The 26,859-nt window shown below is 38.9% G+C and overlaps 1 protein-coding gene across 5 annotated transcripts in view; it reads right to left on the reverse strand.

The window, feature by feature from the left end:
• DIAPH2 (diaphanous related formin 2) overlaps nucleotides 1-22,415 on the reverse strand; it is a 194,053-nt gene extending 171,638 nt beyond the window's left edge. For 3 of the 5 annotated variants that reach the window (XM_027880855.1, XM_027880854.1, XM_027880857.1), the window contains exons 1-4: nucleotides 22,293-22,415; nucleotides 5,540-5,572; nucleotides 2,891-3,067; nucleotides 1,307-1,411 (exon numbers count right to left, since the gene is read on the reverse strand). In XM_027880855.1, the coding sequence (XP_027736656.1) occupies nucleotides 1,307-1,411; nucleotides 2,891-3,067; nucleotides 5,540-5,572; nucleotides 22,293-22,415 (438 nt within the window). The other 2 variants (XM_027880856.1, XM_027880858.1) reach the window with 2 other exon arrangements.
• Between the last annotated feature and the right edge of the window lie 4,444 nt (nucleotides 22,416-26,859).

Consider the following 26,859-nt stretch of genomic DNA (forward strand, 5'->3'; position numbering starts at 1 on the left):
CAGAGCTGATTTTCAAGGTTAAAAAGAGACAAGTCAGCTGTACTGCTTGCAGTCCATGCTTGTAGATTCATTAGGTAGACACCAACATAATATTATTTGCCAGTTTATTTCCCCACAAAACAGATTGCTTAATGCTGTCTGAATTTAGCACTCAGCTCTGCAGAAGGGCTGCCATTACATGTTTGAACAATTACTCCACGAGTGGTCTTCATTACCAGTAAGCTTTTATTGTACACAACAACTTAAGTACGACAAAAAGATGAGATTCATCAGATTCATTCTCGTTTCCAAAGACAATCACATGCATTACCTAATTTTATTGAAGAACTACACTGATAGCAAATTTTGCCACTTGAAGCACACTATTGCCCTTTGGAAACAAAGAGCTACCCCTCAGCACCACTTCTCCCCAACACTTCAACTCATTCAGTTCCTCAGAATATAGGAACTTGGAATACCACTAGCAACTTCCTTAACAACAAAAAGGGGTACAAATCAGGACAAAAGCTGTTTCTAAGAAATCACAACACCCAACCTGCACAAGTTTTTGTGGCATATTCTTTTACATGATAAGAACTACATATGCCATGGTCAATTTTTAGCACACGGAAAGTACTAGTGTTGTATTTTATAACCAATTAGTACTAATAGTTCAAGTGCAGAAAATAAATAGTAGCTCTTCACTATTTCAAATTGTATTTCTCCCCCTCAAAAACCGTTGGGGCATCCAGTCATTTCCTTAAAATTTTGGCACCTTGAAAAATTTAGGTTTCAAAAATTCCACATGAAGGCTCAGCAAACAAAGGGTTAATCATTCAATTAAAGAACAGAAAATAACAACACAAATGAGAGGTCCAAATATCTTTTTCCTATTCAAAATGTAATTTGAACCTCATTTTAAGATCATCCTTTCACTAAGTGAAAGGAATCCAGTATGTACGTCACTGCTTGAAATCATGAAGTCATGTTATCCCTTCCAAAAACTTTTGGTACTAAAAATTCCTAAGACGAATTCCACAGAAGTACGCTCAGCTTTCATCCCTGACTCTACATCACTTGATTTGCAATTTCCTGAATATTACAGGAAAGGACCAAGTTTTTACATTGCCCAGCAACTGAAACACAAACTAACCCTTCAGAAGCAGCTGCAAGTATTTCAAAGTATATTTGTAAGTACAAGTTTTCTTATTTGTTCCTACCATTCTTACATAAATCCAGAAAAAAAAAAAAAAAGTTTCAAGCTTGAAAAGTGTAACACTCAAAAAGTTAAGCTTCTTTCCTCTGTCTTGGAGAGGTGAGTACTTACGGATTTGGCAGTTGCAGAAATGTACTGGACAACCATCTCCCGTTTTGTGCTCAAGTCTTTATCTCTTAAAGGAGCTTTACGTTCCTCATTTAGGTTCATGTCTTCCTGTAAAGAAACAGCCCACACAACATCAAGAATCTATTGCATGCTTTTTACTAGTCTTTGTTCACTTTATGCTACTTTTGTTAAACAAACAAGAAGTCACTTTTGCCAGTTTATCTGCAGGTGGTTTTTTTAATTCTGAGCTACCCAATTTTCCCATTTAATTCTGTCACCTCTTGTGTTCACCGTTTTTGAGACTTGGACAAAATTCTAATTTAAATAAAAGGTAGTTAATTTACTTAATTTAAATAAAGGGTAGTTTACATTGGTGAAATTTGGCTCAAGAAAGACAACTAGAGTACACAAAAATCCCACACCTCAAGTTGATACCTATATGGTAACGCTTGTGAAGTTTCCTGTGGTTTTAATACAACCTTATCACAACAGACACCATTCCTGCCCTATCTAATCAGAAGGTTGATTATTAGCTTGTAGAAATCGTAGATGTGAAAGTGTTCCAACTGATGTATTTAAAACAAGCCTAGAAGTCAAAACATTCTGCTAGATAAAACCCAAAGATGCCTGTTTTAACTTAGTAACTGATTAATGTAATCATTACTGGTCATGGCACTAAAAGTCAAAGTAACTTCAGATGAAAAACTAAAGCCGGTAAATGTTACTGTAAGAACTTACTAGTGAACACCTTTGTCAGAGAATTCTGAGTCTCTCAAGACAGACCTATTGTCTGCTTCAATTAACATTACCTGGAAAAGTTAAAAACTAATCCCTTAACCTAACAAGCAAATCAAGCAAGTGTTAATTAACACTTATCCAAGAGATTCACACTTTCATTGACCAGAGCAGAACCACACAATGGAACAGTTCTTGACTGCGTGGAAGTGTACAACAATTTTGAAGAATGATACAGCAAACTGTATTTCTAAAAATACTCAGAAAAACTCATTTCCTGATACTTCATGTACCAACAACAGTGTGCACAGCAGGACACACCTACTTCAGTTTTTGTATTACTAATGGAAAGGTTGCCTTGTGAGTAGAATCAAAAGCCTTAATAAATGATCCTATGACAGTGGATATTCAAAACTATGCAACAATTCAGCTTTCTAGGCATTAATATTTTATTAATAGAAAATACTATTTTCCAACAGTATTTATTAACTTAAGTTCATTAAAAACTGTCCTTCAACAGCAGTATCTAACTACTGCAATGAAGGTCTACAGGCGTTGTTTTAATGAAGCAATCAACAGTGACTTTTTTTTTTTTAATTTAGGGTTGTTTTGCCTTTGTTTTGCCTGTAGAGGTAGACCAAATCATTAAAACATCTCTAATACTGGCATTTTCTCAATTAAATTGTTTACGTGCCAGTTTACACAGATCTATTTGGTATCCTGTAGTATCCTGTGCCCTCACAAGGAGATAATGCTGCCCAAAATTACAATATTTGAAAACAACTGCTATACAATAAATACTAACTTGGAACCAAATTAAAATTCATAAAACTATGTGGAATATCATCTTACCATCATTTTTTCAAAGAGATCCATCACTTCTTTTTCTGATAAGTTCATGCAGCGCTCATCAGCAAGAGCCTGGGCATGGGGGATCTCACTAATGGAAGGCTGGGAGTCAATAGGATGCTGAATAAGAGGCTTCTCTTTTTTCACTGCTGATCTCCTGAAGCTTGTAATCCTGTCACGCTGCAAAGACATTCATTCAAAAGTAAGCAGAAATCGAAATACAGGAAAGCAGCCAGTACACACATTTTCAGTTAATTTAAGCAGCAGCGTTAAAACTCAAACTGAACTGTAAGTAAAAATACTCTTCATGTTCAGAGATAACTTCTCCCAGAAAGACAATAACATATAAGGTAAACCCATGACAGGTCACATGCAAAAGCAATATAAATATTTCTCACAGCTTCAAAACTATACCATCTAGGCTAAACTCTAAGCATTTCAAAATCTTCAGCTCATCTTCTCACATTACTCCCTAATTATCCTGATAGCGAATAAATATGGTACCACAAAGGTAATGTCCAAGCGTTCCTTCACCTGAAGAGCTATAAGTCTTTGGAGGACAACTGAAAAAGCCAGCGTTGGGAAGGAGGTACTCACAAGTTCATCAGGCTTACAAAAAAATCCTGCTAAAGTAAAATAAAGTTTGTAGAGGAATTAATGCTCCAAGCATAGTTCACAATTCCTTGAAGTGTTTTTGAGTACAGACTCCTGAAATTAGTGCAAAATTTTAAAAAGCCAAGTAATGGATTACTGACACAGAAGCAGCCACCCATAGTTAAATACACATAACAGACATTAGTGAAAGCATGTCATACAATCTGCCACTGACTTGCTTTAGCCCTTACACCAAACCCCCAGCTTTGTTTTTTTAAGCATGCTTACTCAGTTACTTTGTTAATATTGGAAACAACCAACAAGGGCACCTTCCTCATAAGGCCATTTATTACATTTTTTAAAAAAAATAACTCTATTCTAAATAGAGTCTGAATCTTTTCACTTAGTAACTGCCTTTAATTTTATATATATATATGTATGTAATTATGTGTATATACATATGTATTCATTTTGAGAATGTTCTGCCTATAGCAATTTTTCTCAATTAACTGTTTGCATCAACAAATACCCCTGTATTTGTTTCAGGCACTGAACAGCCTTATGAAGATGTGCTTTCATCTAACAGCAGCTTATGTAGGGTTACCAGGATCATTCATTGCAGTTATGCCATCTCCATGAAAACATGGAAACCAACATTTATACTTGCTACACTTATACAACCTCTGTGAGGCGTGAAGAGCTCAGTGAAATATTTCACTTGCAAAAATTTTGATTCATTTTAGATTAGCGAGTCCAGAGTGGAGAAATCTGAGCAAGTGCTGTAGAGTATATAGAAAAAGGATTTTTTTTCCTGTCCTCATTTTGTTTCTTTTTCTTTTTTTTTTTTTTTTTTTTTTTTTTTTTTTTTTTTTTTTTTTTTTTTTTTTTTTTTTTTTTTGGTTGTTGTTCTTTTTCTTTTTTCATTTTTGTTTTTTTGAGATGCTAAAAGATTACCTTAAAGTTTTGAAGTAAAGTATCCCTAGATAAGCTGCATTCCCTTTGAATTTCTTTTGAGCTTTTCAGGGGGTTTTGTGTTTGCTGAAGGGAGGGTGGGTTTTCTTCTTCCTTAGAAATCTTACATTTGTGGACAGAAACACAGTACCTACAAGGATACAGTTGATGTCTTTAACAAGCAAGAATATTACTTTAATCTTTTTTTTTACCTTATTAGAATAGCTTAAATTACGTTTCTGTAAACTAAAATTAGGGCATAGCCCATTGAAAAGGCCAAGGATAGGATGCAATGCCTGAAAGGCAGTATCCAAATTTAGCCGATATCCACCAGATGAAGTGTAACTGCTCACTTATTTTAAAAAGCCCACTCAGCAGTCACAAAAAGTTATTTAAGATCCAATTTCACCATGCAGTGATCTGTTTCAACAACAGATATGTTTCAATTTATTAACAACAAATTTGTTTAATGAGACTGTAATGGAGAGATTGCTTTGAAGCCACAAATAAATCATTTATATGATTACTAGGTACAACCTCCTCATTTCAGACATGTAGAATCTCAGGAACTGAATAGCCAGTGTGACTTAACTGTTATATATATAATAAAAGTTTTTCATTTTAATGGAATAGATTTTGATACAAGTTTTTACAAAAATACTTTGCAACAGGTTTCAAAGTATTCAGTGTTATAAACTTAGTGCTACTGAACACGTGTTGTTTGGCATTCAGTGTACACTTATTACCCAGTATGGTTCCACTTGAATCATGTGGCAACTGAATTTGAAGAACCACTGCAGATCCTTTACTGTTAAAGAGAAGGTCAAGAGAAATAACACTTGAACCGTTGAGTAACACTTTCAGCATATCCACAATATTACTAAAGTATTTAGAATGTGGTCAAGGAAGTTTCTTCAAATAGAAATCACAATTAATCTTCTTCAACAGAAATTACAAATTAGGATGTTTAGGAAGAGTCACTCAATTTTCTGCAATCTATTGCTCAATATCCTTATAAGAACATGTAATTTTGTCCACAACATTTGAAGTAAAGTAGCATGCAGCGTGGAGTTACCATTGCAAATTAAGATGCTACAAAGACCTTACCACATCATCTGCCAAAGTTTTTATTTGAATATTCTATTAAAAAAAAAAAAAACAACACACACAAATCAAAGAAAAAAAGACAATGTTACCTACTGTTTCAGAATAAAGAAGTCTGTATTTCATGTATTCGAACATTTAAAAGCATTTGAAATTTCACTATGTGTTTTAATAATGCTAGCTGAACATGGAATACACTGCATTTTCTGTGAAAAAGCAAGCTTGTGTCCCATGCACCTTGTCTTTTGACTATTTAATTCATGAACCTGAAACCTGCATTGTTCTAGTACCAGCAGTATTGCATAAAAATACAGCAAGATCTCTTAGAAGGCTTTCCAAAACAAACACGGACTCCTGGACCTCAAACTGCGTCAGCAGAGAGTTATGTGACATTCTCAGCTCTGACCATTTTTGAGACTCGGAGCTGAGGAGAATTTCCTGTGCCCAAGTTTCTGAAGCCTTCTGCCAACTTCTACACTGAGTAATGTCAATTAGTAGATGAACTGGTTAAAGTCACTGAACTGGTGATTCACAAACCACTCATTATCATCTCTCCCTCCCTTGTACCCACTCATTTTTTCCTTAACAGTAAGAAAATCCTGCTGACAAAAATCACCAATGTTACATTTCTATTCGTGGCCAAAACCACTTATACTGCACACCAATATCAATAATGGTTATCAACAAAGCATTCAGTTCATGAACTTCGCTCAATTTGCACCAAGTTGTGAATAGGAAATAAGGTGTAGAACTTATGGCAGGGGACAGAATTCGAGAAGCTTCCAGAAATATGTGGGACAGTGCGGTGGACTGGCCCTGGTTGGTAGGTCAGTCCCCATAGAGCCACTTGCTCATTCCCTCTCAGCAGGATCATGTAGAGAATCAGAAGTGCAAAAGCAAGACCTACCAGTGCTGAAGCACTGGTGCTCTATCAACAGTGCTTTGATCACAAATCTAGGACACAGCACCACATGGGTTGCTATGAACAAACTCCACCTCAGCCTGACCCAGCACAGACGTCTGTACATCCAGATGTTGACACCTTCACCTTCCAAACTGCTACATCTCAATGCCCTTCCTTATGCCTATTCTGTATTTTCATTACATGGACTTAGTATGGATCTTATAATCCTGAAATCAAAACGAAGATGTCTATACCCTGGTAAATAGATCTTTTCTTTTTAATAGAGATTATTGAGCAAAATGAAGTAAAGCCTAACCATGATTTCAACCCAGATACAACTGCGCAAGCAACAAGTTCTAAAACTACATATCCATTTTAGCTGTTACTTGTCCTAGAATTTTTTTTTCCCTTCTCATTTAAGCACTGTCAATCTCTCCCTGAACCTGGAACAGGATAATCTACCCCATCTCTACACTTATATTGCATTTGTCACTCAAACTCCTCTGGGCAAAATACAGAATACTAAAACATGATACCACACAGGATTTTTTCAGACACCTCAAGCACTCTTCCCAGATATCCTTATAGTGTGTAAGCTACATTGCTGCCAGCAGATACTCAAGATAAGCAACACATTTAACAGGTAGGAGAGAAACTGCAAGCATCTGGAGGCAAAGTTGAAGCAGTTATGTACCTGTAACTTCTCATACTATTTTGACAATCTCTTATACTAACAAAGAAATCACACTTCCAGTCTGATTTCAGAACATAAACCAAAAGTAGTTTACCTCCCTAGAAGGAAGTTTAAGATATTGTGGATTTTGTAGGCCTCTAGCATTATTCTTTCAGCCATCTATAAGACAGCAGAGCAACACAAGACAAAAAGAAATGAACCCTCTCCTAGCTTGTTTAAGACACTGACTCCTTGCTTTGAGAAGCAGCCCAAAGGAAAAGGTTTTGCAATAACCTCTATGATTAAACATTTGTAAATAAGATATATCAAATTAATATTTGTATGTATAAATATACATACAATTTAAGACAGCAGCATATCGTCTCTGTTTTTAATACCAACACAAACCCCAGGATTTCTTCAGCATCTATAGCAAAGAACTATTTCCTACTGATTTACCTAGTTCTTTACTTAAAAGACTTCAGTCAAGAAGCTTCTCCCTTTCAAACACATTATTTCCAGTTTATCAATAGTTAATATCATCTTCTATTTACTCTTCCTGATTTTAGTTTATGTATCTGACTACTTGCATTAGTACAGAGAGATCATGTCAGTAAAGCACAAAAGTCACACCATATACTAATGCAACTGCAGCAGACAATTCTTTAATCTTAAAAGGCCAATCTCAGCCATGTAAATATCCAGAGTAATGAAAATCTTGCACATGAAAACAGCAGAAAGGTATTCATAGTTCACTACATTTCTTTTTATAGAAACCACTATTTCCTCATGCAAGCTCAATTCAGGCTACAGCAGCAACAATGTCACATCCACAGAATAAAATTACTTGAGATGACTGCATCAACTTTTAATGCAAAAAGCACAGCAAGTCTACTTTTCCTTATATATTTTTCTAACTTTTGTCTTAATAAAACATTCCAGAGTGGACACGAGTTTTAAATTGAAGTGAATTTACATGTGTGGATTGATCTTACCATCATATTTAAATATTACTTTGCCATGTTCTTAATTGTTACACTAAAGACTCACTTCCACCACAAAAATAAAATCAAAAGTAACTTCCAGTTCACCACATGTACAGGGAAACAATGATCACTGGATAACTTCTAAACTTGACAGCAATTTTAACTCCAATGCCCACTGTCCAAGCAAACTGTGGTGTTCTCCAAGCAATGCTCATTTTCTAAGGCTAGCAAACAGAAACTTGACCTTCTCTAAACTTTTTTTTTTTTTTCTCAATTGAGATGATATGACTGTTTTCTAAAATTTACCTCGGCTTCAGCACCTGCAGAAGCCTTGGTAAAGCTTCTCTCAAGGACAAGTGGTTTTTAACAGTCTGCAAAGACATTTGCATACAAACCAGGAAGGCAATAACTGCCCACATGAGTACCTGAAACAAGGAAGTTTAAAGGGACAAAACCCAAAGCCGGTTAATATCTGAAGTACAAAATGTTGTCTGCAACTTGAAACTAGGTCTTACAGTCACAAAATAGAATTCACTCCTACAACCTCTGTTCTTCAGTTCAGAAAATGAATAATGTTCCCATTAGACAATTTAACTGTCTGTTAACATATTCAATTTTGTAATTAAATCTAAAAAAGCACCTAGGAAATTTTGAAAAGATACCCAAGTCATACAGGCTGATGTGCAAAAACCAGAACTGCACACACTCATTTAGGCCTTTCAAGATATTTATCCATGATAGAGTATATCTGGCATTACTAATAAAATTAGTAAAACATAATTCACAAAGTGTTTCCTTTAGTATAATATTTTTGCCATTTCAAGGACAATTCACCATGTTTAAAAACAAACAAACAAAAAACAAACAAACAAACAAAAAATCAAACTTGAAATTACTGCTGTAATCCATCTGCTGTCTCAAAGATACTTGAAGCAACTGAGTTTTGTTACTATTGTTGTATATTTACATTTGGCCTATATGACACCATATGGAAACATCTTGTTTGCTTCACAAGCTCCTTAAACATGCATTATTTAGGTGTTTAAACTAAGGCTTTATCTCAAACCTGAACATGAAGGTAAACCTTCCCTGGGGTTGTACAAGGAGCATGTGAACCCCTTACATCAGGCTGCCAAAATGCAGCTGGAAAATTGTTCGTGTTGGCAGCACTGAGTCAGTGCTGTTGGACTGGAGGGCGGCAGCCACCTCCCAGTCAGGAAGGTGCCTGCTTTTCCCAAATTCTCTACTTTTTTCTCCTCCAGGAGACTGACCACCCACAAAATGCTCTGAAAATAAGTTAGAGAATTTGTCGTACTAAATAAAGCCTAAGGGTCAGTCCGGCTGGTAAATCATTAACAGCAGAGGGCACCAATTGTTCAGTCGCAGTGCTGGAGATGCCTCAGCACTGCTCCCAAACAGGAGGGAGCAGGGAACGTGTCAGAGGAACAGGAATCATATTGGACACTTGCCACTGTCTGATCCTCAACGAGGAGAGAACCTCCACCACCTCCAGACCGTGTCTCTGTGCAAGGGGGACTGAGAGACCCTAAGCAGTGATCTGGTCTGGTCTGACTGAAAATGGAGGTTGAGGGAAACTGAAACAGCTTCCTCATTTTTGTCTGACTGGCAGATGACTGTCACACTCCAAAAGCAAAGGGGCTGCTCAAAAAACTTCAAAGAAGCCTTTACCAAAAAGCAAATCAATTCCAAGTTGGAAAAACAAAAAAAAATTAAAAAATCACTGTAAACAAAATTAGGTAGCCTTTATTTCATCAGATTTGTAACTGAAGATATAAAGGAGTTGAGGAAGACAATTCAACTAATATTGTTTGTTTATTTGCATTTCATATGTCCATTAGTGTTTTGAAAAGTTTCTTTGAAAAAATAATTAATTGATGTTCATCAATAAGCTTTAAAAATCAGACCAAAATTAAAAGCTTCTTCCAAAAGCTGCAGTTCCATGTCAGTCTAAGCCAACAAAATTGCTGATTGTGAGACACAGGGCAAGGATGGCACAAGGACAACGAGACCAGGTCAGACAACTGCAGAAACACTTTCAAGAAGCCTATTAGAAGAAGCAGTTCTCACATTAGCCAGTGCAGAGGAAAATAAAGTATGTTTTGTCATTTTCCAGAGCTACTTCTGGAGTCCCAACATTTTCCATCAAGTCTCTGCCCCAGCTAGATCAGAGAAGTTACCAATAAGGCAGCCCAGGATCAGCAGGGTTTATATTTATAACAGTTGTGCTACGGAACTGGTGAGTCCTTCATACAGCACCAGGTACAGCCAGGATCTGGTTCCTACTTTGATATCTAGTGAATCCTGCAGGACAGGTTTTTCTTTGAGCATCTTGAAAAAATGTCTCGTGACAATACAGCACACTTTTCATTATAAACAAATGTATTGTCTCTCTTCAGGGCACTCTACAGCTTTTTAATTCCTCAGTTAAAACTATTGAGCAACAGTTTGTTAGTTAAAACTTTTACCAACTCGACTTTTGAAAGAGACAAGTCATAACTCCATTCATAAATTTCACAACAAACAGACTGCAATACTGCTTTGATGACGTGCATACCAGCTTACTGGTCTCCATGTGCAGGTTTAATGATCTAAGAGATATTTAACTAATCAAGTTCTTTACAAAGCTTAAGAGACATGGCAAGCCCTGCCGTTAGAAGTCAGATTTAAACCCCTTTTAGTCTGATGCTTCCATTTTCATTGAGAAATTCTACCAATGGTTTTCAGTACTCAACTTAGAAATGTGTATGGTATTGCATAGGCATTAACCAACACAAGGTTTTACAGTACACAGTTTCAAAAAAAACCCCAAAAAAAACAAGACTCTCCAACCCTTCCCCCCCAAAAAAAAACAAAACAAAAAAAACCCCCCACCAACCACAACTCACAAAAATAAGCAGGTACAAAACTACACGGCAGCTCAAAAAGGTGTAATTAAGAAACTTGCACTTTAAACATTCTAGCAAATCTCTATAAAATAAGTCTGGCAACAGAAACAGATACAGTTTCTACATAAGAACTACATGTACCTCCAGGGAGGCTTCACGTGTTACAGGCTGTGTCTCAGCTGCACTAGAACAGGTAAGGATTTGCATAAAGTCACAAGAAAAAGGAAATTATATTTGACAGTATGAAGACAGCATATGGGACTGCACCAGCTGTCAGTGTAAATGGGGAAATAAGGACAGGAATTACACTTCCTCATGTACTTGAAGCATCACACTAAGCATATACACTGTTGGCATATACATTTTGGGTCATCTGCAAACTAGTATTGCATTTACTTTGGGTTTAAATAATTTCACTTTCAAATCTAATAATCTTAGTAATGGAGCCTTTAATGGTCTTTCTTGCAGAACATTGTATTAAAAAAAAAAAGGATTCAGATAGTTGAGTGCTGCACCTCCTAAGCTTCCTTTAGTAAAATGCTAGTAGATTAGGAGTGCATTAAAATAATTTCAAAAATCCTCTGTAGCTTTCTGTGCATATATTTGGTGTCTTTAAAAAGTGTCAGGTATACTTAATCAGGGAAGGAGCCATCTGTCCAAGTGGCTGCTACTGCACTGGCACTGGCAGGACTGCTTGGCAATGTCAGCATATTCTGTTTCCTGCACCTACAGCAGCAAATCAGCGGGTTTGGAAAAAAAACTAGAAAGTGGTTTTCCTAGGAAAATAGAATGAGATCACTTGCTAGTCCGTTGAACAGTCATTGGATCAACTTCTGGGACTTAATTAAAAATGAAGTCAGAGCAGCTCCCAGTGCAGTCAGTGGAAGTGTTGGATGCTGACAGTGCTCCCTCCATGCCTGGTGCCCTTTAGCCAAGTGTGTCTGTCAGTACCACATTGATCCCGATACCTCTGCTGCCTATTTTTCAAAAATCTATTTGTTTGACTTCTGAGCTTTGAGTTTTTATGAAATTTTTTTTTCCTTTTTTTTTTTTTTCTTTTTTTTTCTTTGGTATACTATTATTGAGAAGTACATTTGAAACATTCTGGAACAGTTAAACTGGAAAAAAACACATGTCAAAACAATTCTTAACATACTAAGTGCAGACTTGATCTCAATTTTACGCTTAGTTACAAGCAGTGGGTTTGAGCTCTTTGCTTTCATCGTAGCAGCAGCACAAACCCACTTTGTCTGGACAGCAATACTTGATGTGAACCAAATTGCTGCTCATCCCTCCCTTATTGTGGGCTCTCCTGAGTGCAAGTGGCTGATCTTTTCATTCAGACACATTGTGGAGCTGCTGAGACTGAGATAGCTGTTCTAAAGCTCCTGAGTTTGGTCCATTAAGAGTAGTGAGAATAGGTCTCCTCCTCCTCCACCTTTTATACCTCACTTTCTCAAGTGAGATACTTTTTTCTTGTGACAAGATTCACCTTCACTCTTACTGAAGTGCAATCTTAGTTTTTACCCTTTCAATTACAATTATAAACTTTGAATCTGGGATTCATTTTGTGTTGAAATAAAAGTTTTTTTCTTTCAAGAGAAGCAATGACTAGTCGACTTAAAAGTGAGAGAACTGATTAGAAGTCATTCTGAAAATTAAAGCACAAACTGCTTCAAGAAATTTCTTCACTTTGACACTTGCGTACAATTTTTTTTTTTTTTTTTATTTCTGCTTACTTGCTTCTTCTATGACAATGCAAGTACAGCCTAATAGCCCTGCCCAGGAACCAGCTCAGTTTCTGTACACTTTTCTTGTTGTTAAAGGCAGAAATAGCCTTGGGAAGATTCTCATCTGCATACTGATGGTTCTGTAGAACACCTCTTGTGGGTACAGTAAACACTGTGTCAGAGTCCATTTGGATTATCCTCTGCTACCATTTGAGAAAACAAAACCGGTAAAACCTATCTGCTGGGAGAGACTTGATATACTTAAAGCAGAACACCCATAGCAAGCTGCCACAGAGCTTTCTTGGATACTGGGCAGTTCCTTGAAAATGGAGTATTTTACTTCTGATAGCCTGGGATAAAATGAGAACATGTATTTGCTTTGTTTGGGTTGTTTTGTAAGTAGTAAGAAAACCCTCACAAAATCCAACCAACCAAAACACAGCACACAAACAAACTGGCAGCAGAAGGGATGCAGGGAGCCAAAGGAGCTGGAATTACTTGTGAAGACTATTCATTTTGTCTGTACCCAGCAGACTTGGAACATGGTCACAGGGATCATGTCAACAACTTCTTAGAATAATATTGCCTGTCTTCCAAGACATAGACTTACTAGCAAAGAGCAAGTACTTTATCAGAGCAGTATTTAATCCCTACATTACAAAAAGTTGATGGTGAAGTCACTTTTTGTCTCCCTTAATAATAAGAGATACGATACTAAAACTTGGAAAAATGAGCAGTGCAGCTGTCATAGCAGGAAACTTTGGCTTCTCCTTGAAGAACAGAAACTAAAGATGGAATAATTTCCACAGGCATGGACCATAACGTAATTCAACAGTTAAAGAATATAGGGTTAAATTGAATTTATAGCTGCTGTGTTACATACAAAGGTTTTTTGTTCCTTTCCTATTCTTTCCTGTTTATAACAGATTCCTGAAAAGATTATTTATCCTTCAGGGAAGTAGGAAATGAAGCAGCAAGTGAATAGAGAGGACTTATATTGTACATAATAATGAAGAGGTCCATGATATCATCTGACTTCAGTATAGGTGAGATTCCCTGTTAAGAAGTAAGATGAATTCAGGACAATTACAGAAGCTTATAATAGGTTATGGAGAATCTCTTATATTCTGCTAAAAGAGATGATTAAAAAAAAAAAAAAAAAAGGCTTATCTTAAGTGTCGTATGTGCTTTGATTACACCAGAACATACAAATGAATTTTATAAAGGTTTTCCCATAAATTCCCAAAACAATTGCTTTGAAATATCAAATGTTAACTGATGGGATTAATGCTTATCTTATAAGTTGTTCAGGAATTAGTGTTCTGTGATTCAAACTATAAACTAACCTTAATGGATTTAGGAAGCCTGTCCTATCCACCCAAGCTTTGTCTGAAGTAAAATGTGAATGAATATTTGCAAGATATGAAAATTGCTTATCTGGTTTACAGGCAGAAATTTTACCAAAGCTTTCTCCTGTTACTCTTTACCTTTCTAATTTGGGAATGTGTCCAGTAAGCTGAAGAACGAAAATAAAAATTCATTGCTGGGAATTCATTACTATATGTAAATTTTATTTCAGTGTATACAAAATCAGATAGCGATGCCACTGTGTAGCTTACAAAGAGGGACAGGCACAGACTGAAGGATCTCAGCTAATGTTCATGTGCCAACTTTGGAACTTGGCCATCTAGCATGAGTTTACCCTTTGAGTTTCAGGTTTTGCACTCACGTATTTTCTTCTTAATTTACCGTTTAAATGTGGCTGGCACAATAAATAAAACGTATATGGCATGTGTTTATGCTTAGCTTGGTATGCTGTAGTCTTTTTTTCTTCTTTATGTAAATTTTTCCTGTTCTAATGCAACTGGAACATGTAACCACTTCAACTACTAAGAACTGTCAAGTTCTTGTCTCCTCATGCACTCACACGATTACAAATGCAAACATTCAGCACAGTTCCATTATGAAGCTGAAGTATTTTAGAAGTTACTTATATTTAATAGATATAAAAATAATTCACAGCAAGAGAAGGAACATGAAGAACCAAAATGCAGACAGAAAAGCAGGATAATCTTTACTGTATAAGAACTAATTACTTCAGTTATTCTGTTACTAGGAGTCTAGAATCTAATCCATCGCACGTTGGCTTTGTGTTTGCTCCTCACAAAGCTACACTCATTAAAAAACACGAGCCCACAGGCATCTTAAAGGTCATTATAACAACCATCATTAGCTCTTACCATAGTAAGAAGGAATAATGAACAGCAGAACTAACATTTTTCCTGACCAAAGTACTTATTTTATCTTGTTCAACCATCCCTGAGACCAATACGAATTGATACAGAGCAACTGGTGAACACGTAACCCACCAGTTGTGACAGAGGTGTCTGCAAGAACACTGAAGGTCTCTGGTTATTTCCTCTCTTCATGCCTAAACACATAGTTTGATGCAGTTTTGCTGAGGTGATTCCATCCAGGACAAAGTCATTAAGGTTTGACTCGCTAATCCCTGAGCAAAGAAACAGGAGAGAACAGGCCTGGGCACCTCCAAGCCAATCTGCATCAAGCAGTGCTGCAATTCCCTGGGCCTACAAACCTAAAACTACTGCTGCAGCTTTACTGCCTGCAGAGCCACAGTCCTGCAGCTCCAGGTGCTGGGATTCTACAGCACTATTCCCGACTGACTGAAAGTGCTTTATTTAGAAATTTGTCCTAAACTACTAGTGCTCAGAGTATCACATTCCTCAAGCAAGTCCTCCTGTATTTATTGTCATATAAAAGGACAAACTAAATGTTTTAATGGGGTCTTGTTATAAAAAGAAAACTTATTGTCTCCACTATAAGTAGCAGAGCGGTAAGAGTACGTGTGTTTATATGTAGATATATATATATATTTGTCCACACACATAAATCACTGAGAAATAAAAGGTAGGATTCTTTCCAATTACATCTTTTTAATCAGTGTCTTTTATATTTTCAGAACAAGTTTAAACACATTATAAAGCAGAAATTGAAAATATTTTTAGTAACACCATGCAAAGAACAGTGGTAAGCAGTAAACATGTAACACACATTTACCATACCTAATACTGTCTCCAGTACTATCTTGTCTCCAATGCTTTACTCTGAGGATCACTAAAAGGATCTAGAAGGGAACCTCACTAAAATGCTACCTGCCACATACACCACCTTGCAAGTCCTCTTCTACCAGCAATCCCCAGGAGACGGTTTTCTGTTTACCCAGAAGGAACCCATATCTATTAGAAACTGCTGAGCATATTTTTGTCTTATATAACAGAGAAGGTGTGGTGACATTACAGAATGCAGTACACTTTAAGGCCAAATATTACCACACCCAGGTGGACTGAAAACCTTCAGGAGCTGTATCAAACCATAAAATTCCTATGTGTGACTTGTCCCAGAATTGAACTTGCAAGGGATTTCTCAGTTTCTATAAATCACATGAGTCCATGATTTATATCATAATGTATGCTACCATATCATTTAATTGCCACAGTAGATCCTTTGACACCACGTCCAACTAAACAGCTGACATGAGAATAAGGCCGAAAAGCAGACATGATTTCACAGGAGTGGTGGATGAACTTTAGACAAATCAATACAAAAGGAGGAGTTCTAGTGTGCCATAACTCTGGTCTTATTAGTTATAGCAAGTAACCAAGGAAGAGCAAATAGTACTGGTTCTGACTGGTTCATTTTCATGATCATGTCTGAACCACACAAAACTTACATCAGTAGAGCACGAAGGTGGGTATGGAGAGTGCTTAAACCCACATGGGTCCCTCAAAAAAGTCAGTTCTTTAACTGTTACCCCCATACAATTAACTGTTAACAAGTCTAATATATCTGCCTTTCAGACCGTGTTAGTACTACTTTTGTCATGCAATATTTCACTTATCTACTTATTAGGAAGTTCCACTTCAAAGTGGAAATCCTTGAGCTGCTCACTCCACCAACACTGTAGCAAAAAAGCCACTTGATTCACAAGACCTGAACTAAAAGATCAGTTTGATACAATAATAATAAGCAAGGTAAAGGTAAGTTAGCTCTGTCTACCTGCAACTTGATCAATTGTTACACAATTACTAAAAGAAAGTTTCAACTGTTAATCTACTAGAATTATCTGCTCTACCAACATAGCCCTTTTCAACAAAAAAATTATGACCTCCACAACAAAGTTATTAAATTATTAAAAAAAAAAAAAAAAAAAAAAAAAGCCTGAATCGAAAGAATGATCATGTTGTAAGGAACTATGTAAAACCATTCATTTCAGTAATTTTCTATCTCCTTGTGGCCTTAAGGCTGAACAAGTAAACTGATGAATAACCAACTGAAATTGCCAGTTGCTTCAGCAGCAACCAGCACCACTCATTCTACTTTAAATTTGGACAGGGATGAAAAGCATTAGAGGGGAGTTATTAGCCATTATTGGTTACCTCAAAGAACTGCAATTGATGCAGAAAATACGAAGTCTTGTAACCCACACAAAGGTTTTAAGCCTTTCTTTTCCTTCTACCAAGTCACCAGCAATCCCCGTATGATTAGCAAGCTTTACAGGTTATTTGTGATACAAAGACAAAAGTTCATCCTCCAACACTTGGATATTTAGCACCACAGTTCTTAAAAATCTCAGAAACCACCACTGCCATTTGATATGCACACTGTCAGTTCTCACAATTGCCTCTCACTTTGCCTAAGTGGGATCTGCTTTGTTTGCAAAGCTTCCTGTATTATACAGAAGAGCTCTACAGTTTAGTCTTACAAGTAGTAGTTCAGGAAGTTTAATTACCACAGGCAGATAGGCTTATCACTGTCTCTATCACCTTATTTAAACAGTGTCAATATCATTTCTCATTAAAAGCTGAAGTATTCAACTAAATATCAGCACCAAGCATGCCCTACTCTACCATGTCAAAATACTTCTCAATAAGAGAAGTTTCCCAAGACACTAATTTTACTCTTCAGTCATGTTTGCACCTTACTAACTTCATTTGCTGAAATATCTTTTGACTTTTATCTAACGACACTGAGAGTCTTCTCGAACACAACCATTTCAATGCACTTTTTCCTCAAGTATACACTTGAAGCAAGAATCCCCTGCAGGCGTGCACTGATTTCACTTAGAGACACTATGACCTCAAACATTATACATGTGACTTGTTTGCCAAAAATCTCTGCTCACCCTGACTCATAGTTCATGTATGCAGTGTGCAGATATCTGATCAAGTCATGTGTAAAGAGCACACAGCTTTCTTTGCAGGACCTGCAGCACCCAGTCCGTCAGGGACTGATACACACAAATCTCTGCTTAACTCCTGCACTCATATAGGTGGAGCAAACAAGATAGGAAATCTCTTCCCAAGCTAAATTCTGCTTAAAAACTAATTCATAAAAGCTTTTGTTACACTCTTTGACACCAGGTTATGCCACATTAGTCAGAATCCTCATAGCTTTTGATTCATCTCAAAGTTTACAGGATTTAAAAGACTTCAGTATTAAGCACAAACAAGTTTTGCTTTTAAAACAAAATGACAGTTGCTCCTTGTTGGGTCAATTACCAAATCCACTTGCTCTGCAACTAAATAAACTCTCTTTTTCCACTAACAATTTGGTTTTCATGTTACACAACAACTTTCTCTTAATGTACTTTTAAAGACAGGATCACACTATGAAAAGAGCTCCTTTCAGAAACTTAGTTAGTAGCTAAGTGGAGTATCTATCACTGAACAGCTACCACACAGACCTGAAGAGAACTTGGGGGTAATGAAGCTTTAGCATGGCACTCAGTACCACATGCACTTCCCAGGTGTTTGAAAGGATCTCAGTCTTTTCTCAGTGTAGGCCCGTCCTGCCTAAAAAGCAGGGTTAACACTGAACTAAAATCAGCCTGCTAAAGACTTTGAGGACTTCAAAACCTCCAGGAGCAACAATTCCAATGTCTCTGGCCAACAAATACTTAACCATCCTTCAAATTAATTTTTTCCCTTATACTTGGTTTTCTGTCCAGTGACCTCTCCTGCTCCTTTTTATCATCTGTTCCCCATTCTTCTCTCATGAACTTCTGAAAAACTCTGACTTCAACTCCTCAACCAAAAAAATAATCAACTTGCCAAGCCCTTGGTCTTGTTGAGCTACAGCAGGTACGTCACATCAGAACTGATGCTTTCAAGCCCTTCCCATTTCCCAGGTACCCAACAGAATTATACATTTCCCACGTGATACTGAAGCATTGAGGAGAGCAAACAACATCTAAGTTAAGCTTTAACAAACACAGGAATCCCAGCAATCTCCCTGACAACCTTAATTTAGTTTGTTTCCCTTCATAGAACAAGCATACTTTTAAACAAGCAAAACAAGCATATTGCCAAACCCATCTAACTGCTCACTGCCACCTCATGCCAGCCTATTCCCAGGGCTGGCATGAGACCAGATGATTGTTTGCCAAAACAATTTAGATATTTTCTGCCCATTTCATTGTAAACAAAGATAATGACAAAAAACCCAGGCTCTCATTCCCACCTCCAGTCCTTGAGCCAGCAAGAAATGAAGAAAAAAACCAAAACATTAGATAGACATTAAAGTTTAGTATAATACTCCAGTTTACACACTACTGGGATAAAAACTGGAATTAAATTCTCATGGTGCAGTTCTGTCACAAATTTTATGAAACTTGAATGCCTGTACAAATTCAACAAATTCTATGAAAACTGAACGCCCCTCCAAATTATATAAAGCGGCAAATTACTGAATTAGTAGTTCTGATATAGCTCATCTTTAATTACTTGTGTATGTGTATAATCATCAATTATCTTACAGAGATATATTTGAATGTATTGTTTTCTTTTCTAGCACAGATCCTCTCTTGACAGCCCCGCCTGACATCCTGGCAATCAGGAATAAATGCCACTGATCAGCCTTCAGTCCTTAAAGACACCCAGCCAAACAAACCACTACACTTCTGCAGGCCAAGCACCACTGCCCACCTCTTAGTTTCAGATGGAGAGCAGGGGAAAAAAAAAAACTTCCACCTTTCTATTCTAGTTGCTTTTCCCTCGGAATAATGCCTTCAGTTTCCTAGCTCCCTGTCACCCAGAGCCATTTTTAGTCTATCATCTAAAAATCATTTCCCTTGACTTCTTCCCAATGATTTGCCTAATTTCAGCTCCTAAGCCAGGAACCAAAAATATCTGTATATGTGCAGCTATATGTAGCTGCACACCCTCTCCCACCAAGCCCCTGTTCAGCACTCCCCTGGATGTGTGAAATAAGTTCTGGGAAGGAGACACGCTCCTGTCAGCACACTTGGAGCTCCCTGAATTACACACAACACATGACGCAGTGCAGGTTGATTCATCCCTATAACTTTATCGAAACATGATGAATTGTAAGTTATGAAGATGAACCAAGAAAATGTCCACACCCAACTCTGAGAATTTTGTATATTAAATCAGTGACAACTCAGTACTAGAACAAATAGTGTGGCGTCTCTACCAGAAGTTCCAAGTACACCTTCATCTTATTTGCTCAGTGAAGGGAACAAGGATGAGGTACCAGTAAGGCTGCACTCTGAGTACCTGAAGATATCACCAGCCTCAGCAGAACCGATTCCTCATCCAAAATTAAAGCCAGAAAAATACAGTAAGATTATTCTGCTATATAATGTATGAAGCCTTTCCCTGATTACAGTCCTGTTCTTCCCTTCCAAACCCACAGCAATAATTGATAAAGCTGGCTGTCCATTCACACCGGCCAGTTTCAAACACACTGAATCCCATCCCTTTCCTTCCTCAGGAGTAATTGACTCTTCAGGTCAGTTTCGCACACACCTGTTTCCATTCATACCACTCTGCTCTCCCATTCAAGCCACTCACTCATTTATATCATCAGAGGCCAATCACTTATCTCAGAAACACCTGACTCAAGCAACATATCACTGCTCTGATCCATGGGTTGCTCGTCTGCAATCATCTTACCCCCTCAAGAAACAAAATCACATTACTGCGAATGAATACTAACGTAATGTTCCTTTTTCCACTAAGTGTAAAAATAAAAGACTTCCATAGTAATTCTAGAATAACTGAATAGAGCATGCAATGGAAATAGTTGTTCTGCTCAGTCCAATTTTGAGCTCATTTTACCTTAATTTTTCAAATAATACAATTTTTTCAGAACAGAGTGTTCTCTTCTGCTACAGCAAAATTCAAATTCATGTCCACAGTTTCCAAGAGAAACACTTTCCTGTGTGATTTTTAAATCAGTTCCCTGCAGGAACCTTCAAGAAGCCTTCAAGTAGCCTAGCTACTCTAGCCAGGAAATAGTAAAGATAGTACAAACATAAACAAACACTTTGTTTATATGAAATTGATTTATGTTTATGCTACACAAGGAAACACTAGTTTGTTTCCAATAACACCAAGGAACAAAACAAGACACCATATCTGGGTATCTTTTGCCAAAATATTTAATTGTCACTTTTAATACAAGTGCACTTCAAGTCAATTGGAGTTCCTCTGAAACAATTATAACTTTCAGTAACTTTTCTATGCCTCGTTCCTTACAAATTTAACAACTTTCCCACACAGTTTCTAACTTAGTTTTCAGTGGCAAAAAATACCCCACACCGCAGTTGCCAGGCTGATCAGCTCAAAGCTCTACACTCGATGGAAGGAACACAAGATGGGAGCACTTCGATACTTAGTTTTATCAATAGCTGCGAAAACGCTTGCAACAGATTAAATAAAGTTTGTAACTAGTACTAGTATTCAGGATGAATGGGAAGCAAAGTTTTAAGTGTCTGCTACACTGTTGCAATTGCAAACCTAATAGAGAACTGAGCTAAAATGGGCTGGTTCAATGTTAGAAGAAGTAACACAAGTACACAATCGAAGGTAACACTGTCACATTAACTATTTTCGCTGCTGGGGAATATAAAGTGTGATATAATCCAGTGATGTTGGCTTTGAAATCTACCTGTGCTTCAACTGCATTTGTAAGTAAAAATATCTTAAAAATTAAAAGGCACAGGCATAACCAACAAACTCTACAGTCCTAAAGAGGGTTTGTGTTCCAACCTGCGTGAGATCTTCCCAAAAATAGGCTGGGAAACACAGAAATCCTTACATTACGCTCGCATTAGCCAGGAAGTTCCATTGGGAAGCACGTGGTTGGCGTCCCGATCAGAAGCATTCTGGATTGTTCAGACAGAGCCAACCCCACCCTGCGATCTTTCACTGGGGCAGAGCACAGGTTACGCCGGGCAGAGCAGCGCTGTCCCCTGTCACAGCCATCGCCGGGAACACGCGAATTCCCGGCTCCAGCCGCCACCCCTCCCGTGGGTTGTCACCTGCCTCCACAAAGAGCCCCCCAGGACCCCCCCCGGAACCTCTGCGGGGTTTCAATCAGACAGGGCGCTCCCCTCCCTCCGTGCGCACCGCATTCCCCGCGGGGAACACCCGAGCGGTGCCCGAGCCTTCTTCTCCTCCTCCTCCTCCTCCCCGCGCCCGGGCCGTTCCCTGCAGTCCCCCGGCCGCGCTCACCAGCTTGGGCTTGTTCCGGCTCTCCTCTTCCGCGGCGCGCCCGCCTCGCTTCGGGTTCATCCTGCCGGAGCCCGGCGGCTCCTCGCCGCCGCCGCCCGCGCCCGGAGCCGCCTGCCCGTCCATGGTGCCGCCGCTCCGCTCCGCTCCGCCGCTGCCCCGGGTCGAGCTCTCACGGCCCCATCTCCCCCCCCCTGCCCTCTCCGCTCCCCGCCCGGGGCGGCTCCGGCGCCTCCCCCGGACCCGCTTGCCCGGCCGCTGGGACGCGCACGCGCGAGGGCCCGCCCGGCGCCACCGCGCGTGAGCAAGCGCGTGCGCGTTGCGGGGCGAGGCGGGGGGGGGACGGGGAGGATGAAGGGAGGGGGGGGCAGGAAACGGCGGAGCCTCCGCCGGGTCCCACCTAAACACCACCCACCGGGGAGGTGGGGCGGCAGGGAGGGGTGGGCAGGGAGCGGGGAGGGTCGGTGGTTTTGTCATGGCATCATAGAACGGGTGCGAATGGGGTAATTGGAACCTTGGAGATCGTCTCGTTTCACTCCCGTTCCGCGGGCAGGGACACCTTCCACTAGAGCACCTTCCTTCAGCCTGTCCTTGGACGCTTCCAGGGATGGGGCAGCCACAGCTTCTCTGGGCAACCGGGCCAGGCCCTCACCACTGTCACAGAGAAAAAAATTTTTCCTAATACCCGAACTGCTCTGCCAGTGTGAAGCCATTCCCCCTTGTCCTGTCACTCCAGGCCCCTGTAAATAGGCTCTCTCCATCTTTCTTGTCAGCTCCTTCAGGAACTGGAAGGCCACAGCTCAGTCAGCCTTCAGAAGCCTCCTCCAGGCTGAACAATCCCAACTCTCTCAGCCTTTCCTCCCAGCAGAGCTGCTCCATCTCTCTGATCACCTTGGTGCCTCCTCTGGACTTGCTACAGCAGCTTCATGTCCTTCCAGTGCTGGGACCCTGGATCTGGAGGCAGCTCTGCAGGTGGGGTCTCACCTGGGCAGAGTCTCCCCCTCCCCTGCTGTCCAGGCTATGGGATCAGCCCAGACAGGAGGTTTCAGGGCCGAGGCATGTCCAACCTCTCACCCACCACCACCCCCAAATCAAGGCAGGGCTGCTTCCAACCTGTTCATTCCCAGTGCTCCTCCCAGCTTCGCCTAGACCAGGTTCTGGGGGTCCCATCCAGCCTGGCCTCGGTTGGATAACATGGTGCTGTAACTAAATTTCGACTATTGTTACCACAAAATAAAAGAGTTAATTGGTTTTTTCCTCTCAAAATTGAGAACTCCAATCCCCAATACCTGAGTCATCTACGTGTGCTCATGGTTCACAACAAAAAATTGCTTAAACTGTTTCTGTGGATTCCGGAATCCCTTTAGCTGAGTCTCACTGGGGAAACTGAAGGTCTCTCAGAATGGCCTGTGTCAGTGTAGGAAGCAGAAACATGGATCACAAGTCTGGTTATTAAAGGCATCATGTTGACAGACATCCTCATATTAATTGTCATTTTTAAAAGCAAAATACACAAATTTTGTTGGTATAGCTGAGTCTATGCTTGCTAAATTATACTGAGAAAACAGTCATGAAAATGGTCATGATTTGTTGTTTTGGCGGGACAAGGGCAATCCACAACTTGAGAGTTCACATTTAGATACCAATGTATTAGTTGATCGCCCTCTAGAAGAGGGTCCTGACTCAGCACTGCTTTCACAGTGGGCTTGTTCTCTTGAAAAGGCAAGTGACACCAGCACAATGAATTTTCAGATCTCTGTCTAATATACACGGTTAAAAACAGCCTGGGATTCAGGTAGCTTTCTGCATTTCCTGGGGCTGTCTGAGGCTTACCTGAGTACTGGATAAAATATTTCTCTTTTAAATCCAGCAATGAAAACCAGCTGATAAAATCTGACAATACCAGCTTTCAAATAAAATGACAGCTCTAAAACTTGCAAAGATCTTAAAATCGGAGTAGAGTCTTCACAGCAGAAGGTTGTAAAATAGGCCAACTCTGCCTACCTGTTCTGTTCTAAACTTTCCTTTGGGATGCACCTCTTGTTTTTAGTACAAGTTTTCATTTGTTTCATTTTGTTGGCTTTAACTGTAAATATTTGGGCATAGTTTATGATACCATCATAACCATACGTAACTTGGAATTATGAAATTAATCAGAGAATTGATCACTTGTTTGCAGTGTCAGTCAATGTAATGTTATTTGCAACTACATCCATTTGTAATTTACAGGGCATCATTCTACAGCAAGAGTTTAACAATGGCTTGCCAGTTTCAATTAAAAAGAAATGCTCAAATCTGTCTTTTTCCCTTCTCTTCAGTTGTAATAAACATTCTGGGTTTTTTTCTATGCTCCCTCTATTTGTCTGTATTAAGCAACACCCATGACTGGAACACAAAGCTCAGTCATTTCAGAGTCAGAGAAAATGGATAATAATTTCCAACTGCTTGACATCTCTGTGCACAAATTTAAGAGTTTGTAATCCAAACTCTCTAGCACAGGTTGTTCAGCGTAACTCTTAAATGCTCAAGAACTTTTTATCCTCAAATTTTCTGAATTTGCCACAATACCACTCATACTGCTGGATATTGGACTGACATCTAAGACTGACCTCCAAGATTCAAGAGCAGCAGGCACAACATAACAAAAATACTTTGTGGCACGAGTGAAAACAAGTGCACATGGCAGAAATCAAGAAAATTGAGGCCTTGAGTTAATTTAGGTTTTTATGGAATAAAACTCAGATAACATTCATGATCTTAAACAAAAAAGCACTTAAACACAGAAGTCAGATGGAGGGACTACACACATCTTTAGTGCTGGTATGCAGTAAAAACTGTACCTTTGTCTAAGTGATGGAGAAAAGATGTGAAACCATGAGGCTGTAGCTGCATCATGTGATGAAAGAGCCACCCCACAGCTGCTCTTAGTTCCTCTTCCTGCTCTTTGCCTGCTCTCCTGGGACAGATGGCTGCTTGGTTAAGCATAGCTATGCCATTTTTTTAAATTCTAATTTACAAATATTTTGCAAGTCTTCACACAGAGTTTTCACCTGTGGCTTTAAATTGTTGTTTGAGTTGTACAAAACATTGCTACAGGATTTGCTGGAGACCAGCTTTTGAAAAGCTTACTATGAATCAAGCGTCATTAGATCTACTTCACAGCCTCCTCAGCAGAACTTAAAGCCTGCTGAGTTCTTTTTGAAAATGTTTTTAGTCATACTCCTGCATTTTAGTATTTTGTTTCCCCCTCCCCAGTTTTCAGGACCAAGAAACAAGTATTCTGTGTATGAATCATGGACCTATATGAGCATATAAATTCTGCAGGCAATTTTAAGCAAAAGGAGTGAGGGGAAATAAAGTAGCTATCACAATTAGGAAAGTTTAAATGGAAAAGCCCCTCAACACCAAAAGAAAACAAACAAACAAACAAAACCCCAGAAAACCTCCACTCTGCTTAAGGCAACCAAACAAACCTCAGATCATTCTGGCAGACACTTTGCTGTGTAGTATTTTGGCTCAACTCCGAGAGAAACATAGTGTGGCCTGAGGGTGGAAACGAGTAGTTGTACAAACTGTTCTTAACTTGGCTTCATCTCTGAAGCAAATGGATTTTAAAACTATGCCTTTTACAAATATCATTTCACAACACTGAAAACATGTAACTCCAAAAAGCCACTGCTGTGGAGATGCTGACATTTCTCCTTGTGGTTTTGTGTGTAATCTCAATCCTGTTTAGTCACACAACCATGGCAGCTCACAGAGACAGAGGTCACATAATTATCTTAAAGAAAAATTATCATAGACTGATAAACATGCCATATTTTGGGTCTCCCAAAAACATGGTTAATTTTATATCTGACTTGGAACAAAATAGGCTTTGAAGATGACTGACTGACACAGCAGTATAAGACCTCACAGCTCTAACATCCTCCCTCTAAACAGATCAAAAGTACAGTCATACAAGGTTGCAGAAGACATGGACTCCAAGTATATCTGAAAAGGAAAAGGTTTCTGGGTTTATGAGCATTTGTAAATTCAGTGATAGAATTTCCATTTACCAGAGAAGGCATAGGCTTCTGCTTGATAACTTCTGTTCAACCAGCTGCAGCTAACAGGTCACCAAACAGCTATTCAGATTTCAGTCCTGGGAAAATGTTCTAATCTCACATTTCTAGAATTAAAGAAGAAAGTTAACATTGTCCATGTCTTTGTCCTAACTGCACTGGAAGAAAAAAAGTGGGAAATGTAATTGCTCTGTATACTACCACAAGAGAAAACACAGGGTATTTAACTTAACCACAAGCAGGAAATATGTTGCTAAGTCACCCAGTAGTACATTCCTCAACGTTTCATCCAAAAATTCTATGTCATTAGGACAACCACTCTACCACAGAAAACATACCACAATCCTTCCACTACTCCTGTTGAACCATAAACTTTCCTCAAGCTCTTTTCTCTCTTCCTGATCAGTGTCATCACTGCAGTCAGTTTTTACTCTCCTGCCTCCTCCTCCTTTCTGCCATTTTAGTTGGAATCTATTTACATTGAGGAATTAAAAAAAAAAAAGTAA

The sequence above is a fragment of the Empidonax traillii genome, unplaced genomic scaffold, assembly GCF_003031625.1.
Source record: "Empidonax traillii isolate 1590-97213 ecotype Southwest subspecies unplaced genomic scaffold, ASM303162v1 scaffold76:size1281806, whole genome shotgun sequence".
Lineage (NCBI taxonomy): Eukaryota > Metazoa > Chordata > Aves > Passeriformes > Tyrannidae > Empidonax > Empidonax traillii.